Here is a 14,381-nt window from a genome sequence, read left to right on the forward strand (position 1 = left end):
AAATGGCTTTCATGTGTTTTTGACCCTTTCCCATGATTTTTCGGGCTTCCTGGGTAGCTCAGCTGGTAAAGAACCTGCCTGCAATGCAGGAGATCCTGGTTCGATTCCTGAGTCAGGAAGTTCCCCTGGAGAAGGGGATAGACTACTCACTCCGTTATCTTGGGCTTCCCTGGTGGCTCAGACGGTAAAGAATTCACCCGCAATGTGGGGGACTTGGATTCGATCCCTGGGTTGAGAAGATCCCCTGGAGGAGGGCATGGCAACCCCCTCCAGTATTCTTGCCTGGAGAATTCCCATGGACAGTGGAGCCTGGCGGGTTACAGTCCATGGGATTGCACAGAGTCAGACATGACTGAGCAACTAAGCACAGTACAGGATTTTCAGCACTTTCTTACTTTCTGGTGAAACAGAAAGTCCCAGGTTCAGCCTTACAGTTTCCCTGCTCTAGCCCTAGAGTGAACCTTCATCCAAAAACCCTGGTTCCTTTCTGCAGAACAAAGTATTTCGAAACCAACGTTCCCTCTCTCATCCCTTTTTTCCTTCCTCCCTCCTTTCTATTCTTGCTCTTTTCCGTTCTCTGCCTCCCCTCTCTCCCTGCCTCCCTCCTTCCTACTTTCCTTCCTTCCAGTGTTTTGTCCAGGCGTATCAGAAGAAGCCCAGTCATATCAGAACATTGTGGAAATGTGTTTGAGTCTTTAGTATGCAAGCATTTCCTGATTCTCTGGTCTTGCTTTTTCAGTATATATCGGATTTGATCATGTATTCATATTAGTCCATGGACTCTGGGTTTCATGCTCATCCCTGCTAAGTGTGGGCTCTTTTGTCCCCTAACTTGGTACTTGATTGGTACCTATCATTGATGTTGCTTTCACTCTTTTTTCTTGGCTCCAAAATTTAACTTACATTTTCTTTTCATCCACATTTAACTTTAGCCAACTCCTCATTTTCATACTTATTCTTCTGGTCCCAGGTAATATCCTTAAAGAATCTTGACTGGCTGCCAACCTAAGATAGGACACTTACTTTGCTGATAAAACCTTTATTAGAAATTCTGTTACTGTCCCTCCATGTCTAGCAGTTGGGCTCAAATGGACCAAGGCAATGATGAGTTTTTACTTTGCAAAAGCATGGTATCTGGATGCAACATAAGGATATTGGATGTGAGCATTTATCTGGCACCCCAGATAGAACCAAATGTTGAAGAAAGGTTAATGAAACACCAAGGTTGCACTTTGTAACATCTTTAAATATAGCAAAGTCAACTGTGTTACACTTTTTGGCTGAATTCATGATCAGGTGTAAGTATGGAAAATCCTGCAGAGAAAAGAGATGCTGGAAACATATTTAAAACATATGTTTTAAAACAAGGCACAGTTTACAGAGATAACCATCTCCTTATTGAAGCTGTATGTGAGAATCGTCAGCTGATTTCAGTGAATTCTTGGGATTAAACAGCTTTGGTGAGTTATAACCATATCTTCTAATCACAAAAAACCAAATGAGCCAATAATAATGACCTCCAAAGAGGCTGGAGTGGTGACTGTAATTCTTCCCTTGAATACTACGTCTAGGATCATGAAAGCTAAGGTTGGAAAGCAAAAAAGAGTCTCCCCAGTCACTTTTATTTCAGCCTTAAACATCTTGCATTCTGGTTACTTTGTTTTACTGTGGTTCAGTAGGTAATTGCAGAGCAATTTGTGAGTCCTACAAGGAAAATAATCTTGTGATTTAAGTCATATTTTCTTAATTCAGGTTGTATAAAAGGAAATCCATTTCTCCATCATTTACCATATTTATAGTTTGTCTAGTGAATTTGGACCTTAAAAAAAGTCAAATCTCCTTCAAATGAAACAAGATTCACCACTTCTGAGGATATTAAAAGTAAGTTCCTTAGATGCTGGGAGGCATATCTCGGGATCTCGAAGGATCATTTGATGAAACTGCACCATCACTGAGTATGTCATGTCAGATTGTCTCTGCCTGGGAAAAGATAAAATCTTTTGAGTATATGGGTTTTTAAGGGTGTGCTTAAAAAGACAGTCCTATTTACTTTGGATTCCCTTAATGATGCTGTTTGACAATTGAAGACCCGGCTGTGCCAGAATCATCTTTTCAAAGGCCAGATCTCATCATTATGGAATGTAGGTTAAAACAAAAGCAGGAGATTGGGCTGAATAGAGACCGACTCAGCTACCATTTAGAAGTTGATTTTACTTCCTGGTTTTAATGCATCCTAAAGGCAGAGTACTAAAATATAGTTACTTTTGAGTTTCTAGCTAATTGAATCTGAATCCATTAGTCAATAATGTTCACTAAGTAGTTATTATTACTTTTCAATCAACAGAAGCCAATTTGCTTCTCTTGCTGGGGTTTTTCCCGACCCCTCACTCTGAAAAAGAGAATTGTAATAACTCAGTGAGGGATGAAGCCTTGGGTTCTAATCACAGAGGTGCTGTTTCTTAAGTCCAGTGTTACTGGTGAATCAGAAACTACTGACATCACTTGGGAACTTGTTAGAACTGGAGATACAAGTTCCATTCCTGACTTTAATCGTAATTTGCATTTTAACAAAATCTCTAGGTGATTGAGATTCATGTGTATGTCAGAGATGGAGAAACACTCATTTGTAAATTTGACAGTAATTTATAGACTACTTAAAAAATAACTGTGAGGTTAATATGGGTATGCCATCAAGAATTGGAGGATTTTATTTAGAATGTATCCTTAGAGGTGGCAAAATCTTTTTCATTTGAGGGAGGACAGTGTAAAATAAAAACTGCTAGCAGTTGTAATCAAGTAGTCAAGTCACATAGAAACATAATCCAAATAATGTGCAGGTTTTCTGCAGTCCTGAGTGTGAAAAGATTTGACTTTATTTACTGATTTTTCTTCTCTTTGAGCTTTAAATAGAGAGGTAATGAAAATAAGCTAAAATTAGTAAGCCTTCATTGTGTGTTAGTGCAAAGAATGATGCTAAATAGTACAGACTATATAGCTGGGCTGGTTCTGACATTGTCTTCATTCCAAAAGACCTTCATTACTGAAAAATTACTTATTGAATTGAAATGTTGAATTGAGAATAGATGGGTGAACAAGTACTTCTAATATAAGGTAGAATAAAAAATAACTATTAAATAGATTTGAGCAAAATTTTGTGGGAATGTGGGGAAAGAAGTGGCATTGTCTACCTTCCCCACCCTCCACAATTCCCAACACAAATATTTTTCTTTTTCTTTTTAAACAGGATAAAAACATACACATTTATTTAAGTTTTACATGATGTGGAAGTCTTCATGAGGAAGTGAAAACCCACAGAAGCTGTTAGAGCTGGGTGTTTTATGCTGGATTTCATGAGTGGACAGTCAAGGAGGAAATGTAATAGGTTAAGGAGTTAAGAGGTCATTGTAGCAAACTAGGAAAGACTTATCAAAAAGGCCTGTCTGTTAGGTTCCTCCCTGGCATCCCTTTGTCTTCAGAGACAAATATTTTTCTTTATGGTGATTGCTGTTTGGGTGTTCTCACTCTCACATGTCCTACTCAATTGAACTCACTTTTAGTAAGAAAAATTTCTATTCTGATGGCATTTCATGTTTACATCTCTTAATTCTAATTATAAAGGCATAGTACTTGGACTGGGTACCGAAGAGAGGTACCCAGAGAGAGGGAAGAGTCAGGAAGTGGTGTTGGTAGTTGTGGTGGTGGGGATACAAGAGGGTGTCAAAAAGAGATGCCTGGAAATGACACACTGATATATACCAGGTGTTCAAAAAAATAATACTGTTCAGGAGTAAAATTTGACAGTTGCAGAATTAGCTTCCAATTTAAGTAATCTGTGACTTAAAATGCCTTTCTTCCTCTCTAGTAGTTGCTTAGACAGGGAGTATAAATAGACAAAAGAGTGAAATAGACTGAACACTTCATCAGGTTTAGGGTAATAAGTTAATTAAGTATAATATCATATGTGAAATGAATCGCCAGTCCAGGTTCAATGCATGATACAGGATGCTTGGGGCTGGTGCACTGGGATGAGCCAGAGGGATGGTATGGGGAGGGAAGAGGGAGGCAGGGTCAGGATGGGGAACCCGTGTACACCCCTGGCAGATTCATGTCGATGTGTGGCAAAACCAATACAATATTGTAAAGTAATTAGCCTCCAATTAAAATAAATAAATTTATATTAAAAAAAGAAAAGGAACCAACAACAACAAAAAGAAGATTTTCAAATTACTGTCCGGGTTTTCCTAAATGTGAGCAAGTTACTGGTGTCCACTGTGTGTCAAGGTGTACCTTGTTTGTATAAATCTTTTAACATTCAGATGATACATCTTCTTCTATTTCTGGAAAATTTATACACCTAATATTTCAAAACTTGGCAACTTGGAAATGCTGCTTATGAAACAGCGTTTATATCCTTAGAATTGATGTAAAGAAAAAGAATCTCGAAATTTGACGACCTGCAAAAATTGTTTTACTCATTATGTCATTATTCTTTAGAAAATATGTCTCTGCAGAAATCTTTATAGAAATTCTTTGTCTCTTTTTAATTAATACTTGAAACTAGGTAATGTAAACATATCTTGTTTTGGGGATTTTATATTTTTAAAATTCCTTATTCCACTCATTTTTGTCAACTCAATACCCTGCCAACCCTTAAAATGCTCAAAAATATGGAAAGGATTCATATGATTTTATATCTGTATGACTGTTACCTTCTGCTCTTACACATGTTACATAAATGACTTCACAGCCTCTTTATTGCTAGTGGCAGAATAAATTTGTAGTTGTGCATGAAATTTGAGGGTAACTTTTTAGAAGAAATCAATATTTATGAAATACTCAATTTTTCTTCAATATGTAAAGTATAATATTTATACATGTAAAAGAGTATATCTTATTTATATATATTATACATAGCATGGTAATAAAATAAACATTTCTGAAATAAGCCCCCAGCTCTGAAACTGAAATACCTGTATGTTCCTCCTTTATCCCATTTTCCTCCCCATTCCTTGCACTGTTGTAATTACAACTTTTCATGTGCTTCTTTGCTCCGATCTATTTTTTTTCACATATATTTGTATGAATGCCTGAAAATATATAGCTTAGTTTTACATGTTTTTGAACTTTAAAAAAATATTTTTGTACTGAGACTTGCTTTTTTTCATTCAACATTATGTTTCTAAGTTTTGTTCATGTTATTTCGTGATACTATAGTTCATTCATTTTGGCTGTTACATAAATTCCATTTTGAGAACATACCATATTTATCCACTTTTTTGATGGAGATTTTTTGCTAATTTTTTGCTCCTATAAATCTGTGCTGCTATGAACATTTTAGTTTGTGTCCTGAGGCATATGTGTAAGAGTTTATCTATAATATATACTGAGTAGAAGAAATGCTGGATTACAGAGGAAAAAGGGTGAGTTTTACAAGACAAGATTGTTTTCTAAAGTGGTCATGGCAATTCAGACTCATCAGAAATAAATGTTACCATTCATTCATAGATTTTTTTTCCTTTTTTAATTGAAATATAGTTGACATGTGCTGTGCTGAGTCACTTCAGTCATGTCCAACTCTTTGCGACCCTATGAACTGTAGCCCACCAGTCTCCTCCGTCCATGGGAGTCTCGAGGCAAGAATACTGGAGTGGATTGCCGTGCTCTCCTGCAGGGGATCTTCCAGATCCAGAGATCAAACCTGCATCTCTTATGTCTCCTGCACTGGCAGGCAGGCTCTTTACCCCTAGTGCCACCTGGGAAGCCCACAGTTGACATATAATATTATATGTTACAGGTATACAATGTAGTGATTCATAATTTTTAAAGATTATACTCATTTATAATTATATTATATTTATATTGTCTATATTACAAGTGGTGTACAATGTATCCTTGTAGCTTAATCCCCTACTCATATATTGCCCCTCTCCTCTTCCTGTTCCCCACTGCTAAGTACTAGTTTGTTCTCTATATCTGAGAGTGAATAAACTTACCTAAGGAGGTAAAACATCTGTACTTGGAAAACTATAGGATACTGTTGAAAGAAATTGGAGGCGACACATACAGATGGAAGGACACACTGTGTTCTTGGGTTGGAAGAATTAACCTTGTTAAAATGGCCATACTACCCAAGACAATGTACAAATGTAATGCAATCCCTATCAAAATACCAATGACATTTTTCACTAAACTTGAAATAATTTTAAAATTTGTATGGAAACACACACAAAAGTTATAGCCAAAATAATCATAAATAATAATAGAGCTGGAGGAATTATTATCCCTGACTTCAAGATATACTAAACTACAGTAATAGCCAATGTTATTGGTGTAGGTGGTATTTGGTTATGATCTTAGTTTGTATTTATGATCACAAATGAGATTGAGCATCTTTTCCCTTATCAGATTTATCAGTGATACATGTTTGCTGTGAAATGTCCTGTTTATATTTTCCCACCCATTTTTTTTTCTTTTGGTTTGTATGTCTCTTCCTTTTTGGTTTTTACACACCCAGATACCGTCCCTTTTCCTGTATGATATGAAGATAACTTCTCTCAATTGCATCTTGTCTTTTTCACTTTCTTTATGGAGGTGTAATTGGTACATAATAAACTGCACATATGTGAAACAATGATTTAATGTTTTGATATACGCATATACTCCTTTATAAACTCTCCCACTCACCCTTTCCTGTCAAACCTCACAGTCCTATTCCCAGGCAACTACAGAATTGTTTTGTCAATATAGATTAGTTTGCATTTTCTAGAATTTTATATAACTGGTATTATATATGGTCTGACTTCTTTTACTTGGCATTATTTTGAAATTCATCCATGTTGTGTGTATCCATAGTTTGCTTTTGTTTTTTTTTATTGATGAGTAGTCTTCCATTGTATGGGTATACTACAGTTTGTTTATTCATTGATCTGTTGATGGACATTTGGATTGCTTTCAAATTTGACTTTTTACATGAATGTATATTTCCTTCTCCTTAGATAATTATCTAGAACAGTGATGGCTGGATTATATAGTAGCTGTATGTTTAACTTCTAAAGAAATTACCGAACTTTTTCAAACTGGTTGTACTGTTTTCCGAACTCACCCATTAGCGATTGAGAATTCTGGTTCCTTAGGATCACTGTCAGTTCTTAGGATGATCAGTTTTTAAAGTTTTAACCGGTTTAATAAATATAGTGAAAATGTAGTAGTATCTCATTGTGGTTTTAAATTTTTCTTTCTCTAATGGTTAATGATTGTGAATATCTTTTCATGTGCTTATCTGCTTCCTCTTACTTTCTTGGTGAAGTGCCTGGTCAAATCTTTTACCCATTTTTCTATTGGATTCTTTGGCTTCTTTTTGTTTTGAGAGTTCTTTATGTATTCTAGATACAAACCTAAAAAATAAAAAAGACGTGATTTGCAAAGGAATGTGGTCCCCCCTTAATAGTTTTCTTTCAAGATTTTTAAGTCGTTCTTCTGTCATCCAGCCTCCATTGTTGCTACTGAGATTAATCTTTTCTGTGTGACTGGGTTTAAGGTCTCTGCTTTGTCTTTGGTGTTCTGCTTATCCTGCTATGTCTAGGCCGAGGCATTGTTGTTGTCAGTGGCTCAGTTGTGTCCGACTCTTTGCGACCGCATTGGCTGCAGCATGCCAGGCTTCCCTGTCCTTTACCATCTCCCGGAGCTTGCTCAAACTCATGTGCATTGAGGCAGTGATGCCATCCAGCCATCTTGTCCTCTGTTGTCCCCTTCTCCTTTAGCCTTCCATTTTTCCCAGCATCAGGTTCTTTTCTAATGAGTTGGCTCTTTGCATCAGGTTGCCAGAATAGCTCTTATTTATTCTTTTTTTTTTTTTTTATAAACTGTTACTTTCAGGACCTGAGAATTCATATTTTTATAAATTATAAGAATTTGATATCCATAGCCCTTTAAATGTCATTTGTTATTTATTTTATTTTTTCCCTGAAGACATCTATTAGAAAAGTAATGGACCTTCTTATCTATTCTCTGTATATTCTAATATTTCTGTCACATTTTCCATTCTGTTTTCTCTTATGTCGCATTCTGGGTAATTTCTTTGGGTATATTTTCCAGTTCTGCTTTGTTTAGTCTGCTGTTTAACCCATCCATTGAATATTTTAAAAATAATGACATATTTTCTTTCATTCATTCATTCATGCCAATATAGATTCTTAGACATTTATTTTATACTTTGGGTATAATCCAATCCTATGTTACATACATATTTACTCAAATTGCTCCAATTTTGGCCATGTTTGGCTGCTCTTTCATGTAACTTTTGTGTTTTTTTGACATGCCCCATTGTAGCAAAATTTTTAAAATTTGGGTTGAGGAGCTTATTCTCAAGATACTCCATGCTCTTCTTTTTATATTTTCTGCCCCAATACTAGGATCGACTATTTCCCCCCAAACCTCTGGTTTCCTTTATTGAAATCAAGATCTGGTTCCTGTGTGTGCTATTTGCTGTTGGAGTGCTCTTGCTGCTAGGCCTTCTCAATCTAGAAAAATATGGCAGCTAGGAAATATTAATATACATATTTGATTTATATTTCTATTCATATTTTGTTTATTTCTATCCTTCTCTCTGTCCTTCCCTTCTTTCCTTCCAAACTTTTGAATTCATATAGATATTTGCAATTCTAACAATACCAACTGTACTTATTCATTACCCTCTGCCATTTGTTGGAGAATGCTATATAGAGGCTGAAGTCATTATTGTAGACCCTTTCATCAGACAGGGTAAGGGAATATGTGTTTTTATAGTCGGACGTGACTGAGTGACTGAATATAACAAAGACTAACCTGTATATATGTATAAGTATTTCTATATGTGTTCATTCCTATTTCTGTTAAGCTGAAAATGAGTTTGTAATGATGTCTTTAATCCAAAATCATATGACTCATTGTACAATGCCTTACCCACCCACTTTTTTGTTTGTAACGTCATACTCCAACAGTGAGAAACCTGGTTCCTACCATCTACCATCCATTTACTTAATTGTTCAGTTCCGATTTATACATACAGTGACTTCAACATTGTTGACTTGTACTCCACAAGAAACAAATTTTACCAACTAGAGTGTAGACTAGGATGCTTTTGTATAAGTTTCTTTGTCTTTGGTTTTACAGTCTCTACTCATATTCAGGTCATCACCCTTTTCTCCTACTGCCTTCAGTGACGTTATTTCATTCATCTGTGATATAGTTAGATTCTTTTGTCATAGTCTACTTTTCATCTTGGGATTCCCTGGCCTCCTAAATGATTTTTAAAATTTAAAAATCATTTAAAAATGATTTTTAAAACCATACATTATAGTTTATTCTTTGTGCTATGAAATTCTTTGGATTTTGACAGATGCTTCCTGTTAGGTGCCAACCAATATAGTATCATTACAGAATATTTTCATCACTCTGTGCTTTACCTATTCAACCCTCCTCCTATCTCCTAGAACTTCTGGAAGTCACTGATGGTTTTATTGTCTCTTTAGTTGTTTGTTTGTTTGTTTTCCAAAAATTATATAAATGGAATCCTCTAATATGGAGGCCAGCTACTTGCCTGGCTTTTTTAAACTTAGCAATATACATTTAAGACTCATCCATGTTTTTACATAGTTTGATGACTCACTCCTTCTATGTATTGCAGTTTGTTTATCCATTCACTAATTGAAGGACATCTTGATTACTTCTAATTTTTACAATTCTAAAGTTGCTGTAAGAATTCTCATACAGATAAAAATGCAACTTTTAGGATTTCTTCTATTTTTGTTGTTTTTCTTTGCATACATATTTATGTAGTTCTTTTTTATTTTTGGCTGCACTGCATCTTCGTTGCTGTGCACAGGCTTTTTCTAGTTGCAGCAAATGGTTGCAGTGGTTTCTTTTAATTAGCAAAATCTTCCATATACTCATGCATGAAGAAGCTATCTGTGAGGTCATACATGATATGTTGACTTTTCTCTTGCATTTTCTTTACAGATATTCAAGAATTTTATGAGGTAACATTGCTAAATTCTCAAAAAAGTTGTGAGCAGAAAATAGAAGAAGCCAATCAAGTTGCAAAGAAATGGGAGAAGACATCCCTTCTTGCTTCATGCCATGACAACCTTCAAAAGTCTGCAGAGGTACATTATTGACAGTTTTGAAAGTTACTAAATATTTACTTATACCAGTAAATACCAAAATTATTTATACCAGTAAAGAAGTAGTAGTTATTAGTAGTAGTAATTTTAGTAGTAGTAATGATTATTAACAAATGTTATCAAACAATAATAATAGAAACTTAGTTACATACTATACTGCCAGTATTATATACCAACATTACATATCATAATGTACATAATATTTGCATGTGAAAATTCAGATTCTGCCAAAAGATAAAACCAGGCATAGGAAGAACATGGTTCTTCATGTTGTATAAATGAGTTCTGTCATGAATATTGTCATTGTTTGAGCTGACTCAAGTATCAGGCATTCTGGAATTTCAGAACGTGTGCTGATACAATGCAGGAAGGAGACAGAGAGCGAGGTTGGAGAGTATGGTCTAAAACTGTGATCTCTGTAGTAGAGTCATGTATCCTGGGGCAAATAAAATGATTCATTGGGATATAGGAACAGAATAATAGAACTCTCATTTATATTGCTTTTTATTACATTCTTTACAATCTTTTATATTTAGATAATTTATAACATATTAACAGTCATACATGTACATGTAAGAATAAATATAAAGCTATTAGAATTGTATATGCTCAAATGGTTTTTTGTGGATGGGATTATGGAATCAAAAGTTTGAAGCTATTGTTGGGCTTAGCAGTTACCAAAGAGTAAGGCAAGTTGAAGTATGTCTCGTTTTCATAGCCTAGGGTCAGTATGGTGGCAGAAACTGATCAATGATGTTTTTAAGTGGTAGTTGGTACTTTGCAGGCAGGTAGTGTGTGTTCCACACACACACACACACACACACAGTCAAAATTGGGGTTGTGGAGCTGATTTGGAAACTACATTGAATCCTAGTGCTAATCAATGACACTTTGATTGCTGAGTCTTTGAATTGTTAAGTTTGAGACCTGTGATACACTTTCCAGCCTGCTCAGAACTGGTTTGGAAACTGGGTAAGACTGAGGCTAATGATCAACTTAATTCCTTGAAGAATAACTTAACAGTGACAGTAATGTGTCAGTGCATTAGATACCTACTATGTGAAGTTTATCAAGTACTTAAAAACATTAAAACATCTTAATTTCAATACCTAGAAGCAATTTGACTTCTTAATCTTTTTTCTATGCAAATATATGTACGGAAAACTAGGACAACAGCTTGTAGGGTGTGTTGCTGCTAAGTCACTTCAGTCGTTTCCGACTCTGTGCGATCCCATGGACAGCAGCCTACCAGGCTCCCCCGTCCCTGGGATTCTCCAGGCAAGAACACTGGAGTGGGTTGCCATTTCAACTTTTAAATTGAATGCTATACTAATAGTATTTATCCATATAACATCAATAAGTATTTTTGAAAAATTTTAATGACTATACAATATTCTACCATTTGGAACTTACTTAAGCAGTTTTACATTAAAAATTGAGGCTATCTTCAGTTTTGTGCTATGAGTAATGTGTAATGGCTATCTGTGTATATAAACCCTTGTTTTTTTTCCAGTTATTTCATTAGGGTTGATTTTTGTAAATGAAACTATTCAGGCCAAGGATATTGACGTTTTTAAGGTTCTTGTTACAAATTGTCAAAGTGCTCTGCAGAGTGCTATCAGCAATGTTAGAAAAGACAAATTTACGTATATTCTTAGTAGCATTAGTTATTTAAAATATTTTGTCAAATTAAAAGATAAAATTTGTTACTTAATGCTTTACATTGCAATTGTATATTATTGAGACTGACCTGTATTTTCTTATGGTTATTGGCTTATATTTATTTTGTGATTTATTCAAGCTTTTTGTCCATTTTTCTAAGTGATGCTAGAATTATTATGGTTTTCTGAGAGCGTTTTATTTATGAAATATGTCATCTTGCAGTATTTCTAGTTTGTTGATTACTGATAATTTTACTTATATGCTTTTTGGCATTCAAACTGTTTAAAATTTTTATTTGATAAAATTTAGCACCTTTTTTGTTTTTATTCTTCTTTCTTAGCTTTTGCTTCTCCATTCCAAGATTAGTTAACTATTCTAATTTTTTGTAGTCTCATTGCTTTGATATTTGTTCTTTTTAAATTTTTAAAAATTACTTTTAGTAAATTTCTAGATGCATAGTACAGCACATACACCTAGTTTTGTATAAAATATCAAAGATATGCTAAATTTCCTTTTTTAAAAAAGAACTTTCTTGTTTTTTGCATGTTTCCTCTTTTACTTGCTTCTTTCCTATGTTGTATTAGCTCTACCCTCCCCACATACAAGGTAACCCATCTTAATAACTTAGTGTGTTTAATCCTTCTTCAGTCATGTAATATGTATTCATATATAAATATGAATTCATATATCAGTTCAGTTCAGTCACTCAGTCATGTCTGACTCTTTGCCACCCCATGAACTGCAGTATGCCAGGCCTCCCTGTCCATCATCAGCTCCCAGAGTCCAGCCAAAACCATGTCCATTGTGTTGGTGATGCCATCTAACCATCTCATCCTCTGTCGTCCCTTTCTCCTCCTGCCCTCAATCTTTCCCAGGATCAGGGTCTTATCAAATGAGTTAGCTCTCCGCATCAGGTGGCCAAAGTATTGGAGTTTCAGCTACAACATCAGTCCCTGCAATGAACACCCAGGATTGATCTCCTTTAAGATGGACTGGTTGGATCTCCTTGCAGTCTAAGGGACTCTCAAGAGTCTTCTCCAACACTACAGTTCAAAAGCATCAATTCTTTGGCACTCAGCTTTCTTTATAGTCCAACTCTCACATCCATACATGACCACTGGAAGAACAATAGCCTTGACTAGACAGACATTTGTTGGCAAAGTAATGTCCCTGCTTTTTAATATGCTATCTAGGTGGGTCATAACTTTCCTTCCAAAGAGCAAGCGTCTTTTAATTTCATGGCTACAGTCACCATCTGCAGTGATTTTGGAGCCCTGAAAAATAAAGTCTGACACTGTTTCCACTGTTTCCCCATCTATTTCCCATGAAGTGATGGGACCAGATGCCATGATCTTTGTTTTCTGAATGTTGAGCTTTAAGCCAACTTTTTCACTCTTCTCTTCACTTTCATTAAGAGGTTCTTTAGTTTTTCTTCACTTTCTGCCATAAGGGTGGTGTCATCTGCATATCTGAGATTATTGATATTTCTCCCAGTAATCTTGATTCCAGCTGTGCTTCCTCCAGCCCAGCATTTCTCATGATGTACTCTGCATATGAGTTAAATAAGCAGGGTGACAGTATACAGCCTTGACATACTCCTTTTCCTATTTGGAACCAGTCTGTTGTTCCATGTCCAGTTCTAACTGTTGCTTCCTGACCTGTATACAGGTTTCTCAAGAGACAGGTCAGATGGTCTGGTATTTCCATCTCTTTCAGAATTTTCCACAGTTTATTGTGATCCACACAGTCAAAGGCTTTGGCATAGTCAATAAAGCAGCAATAGATGTTTTTTCTGGAACTCTCTTGCTTTTTCCATGATCCAGCAGATGTTGGCAATTTGATCTCTGGTTTCTCTGCCTTTTCTAAAACCAGCTTGAGCATGTGGAAGTTCACGGTTCATGTACTGCTGAAGCCTGGCTTGGAGAATTTTGAGCATTGCTTACTAGCATGTGAGATGAGTGCAATTGTGCGGTAGTTTGAGCATTCTTTGGCATTGCCTTTCTTTGGGATTGGAATGAAAACTGACCTTTTCCAGTCCTGTGGCCACTGCTGAATTTTCCAAATTTCCTGACATATTTAGTGCAGCATCATCTTTTAAGATTTGAAATAGCTCAACTGGAATTCCATCACCTCCACTAGCTTTGTTTGTAGTGATGCTTCCTAAGGCCCACCTGACTTCACATTCCAGGATGTCCAGCTCTAGGTGAGTGTGAGTGATCACACCTTTGTGACTATCTGGGTCGTGAAGATCTTTTTTGTACAGTTCTAGGTGAGTGTACAGTTCTTCATGTGTGATCACTAATTTTCTTGAAGAGATCTCTAGTCTTTTCCATTCTATTGTTTTCCTCTATTTCTTTGCACTGACACTGAGGAAGGTTTTCTTATCTCTCCGTGCTATTCTTTGGAACTCTGCATTCAAATGAATATATCTTTCCTTTTCTCCTTTGCTTTTCACTTCTCTTCTTTTCACAGCTATTTGTAAGGCCTCCTCAGACAGCCATTTTGCTTTTTTGCATTTCTTTTTCTTGGGGATGGTCTTGCTCCATCTCCTGTACAATA

At 35.8% G+C, this 14,381-nt stretch overlaps 1 protein-coding gene across 1 annotated transcript in view; it reads left to right on the forward strand.

Moving 5' to 3' along the window:
• Positions 1-14,381, forward strand: part of DLG2 (discs large MAGUK scaffold protein 2) — a 2,361,423-nt gene that overhangs the window by 327,291 nt on the left and 2,019,751 nt on the right. Inside the window, exon 4 of the mRNA XM_069564820.1 lies at positions 9,997-10,142. Within this exon, the coding sequence (XP_069420921.1) occupies positions 9,997-10,142 (146 nt within the window). The remainder of the gene's footprint in view (positions 1-9,996; positions 10,143-14,381) is intronic.

This window comes from Ovis canadensis, chromosome 21 (genome assembly GCF_042477335.2).
Source record: "Ovis canadensis isolate MfBH-ARS-UI-01 breed Bighorn chromosome 21, ARS-UI_OviCan_v2, whole genome shotgun sequence".
NCBI lineage: Eukaryota > Metazoa > Chordata > Mammalia > Artiodactyla > Bovidae > Ovis > Ovis canadensis.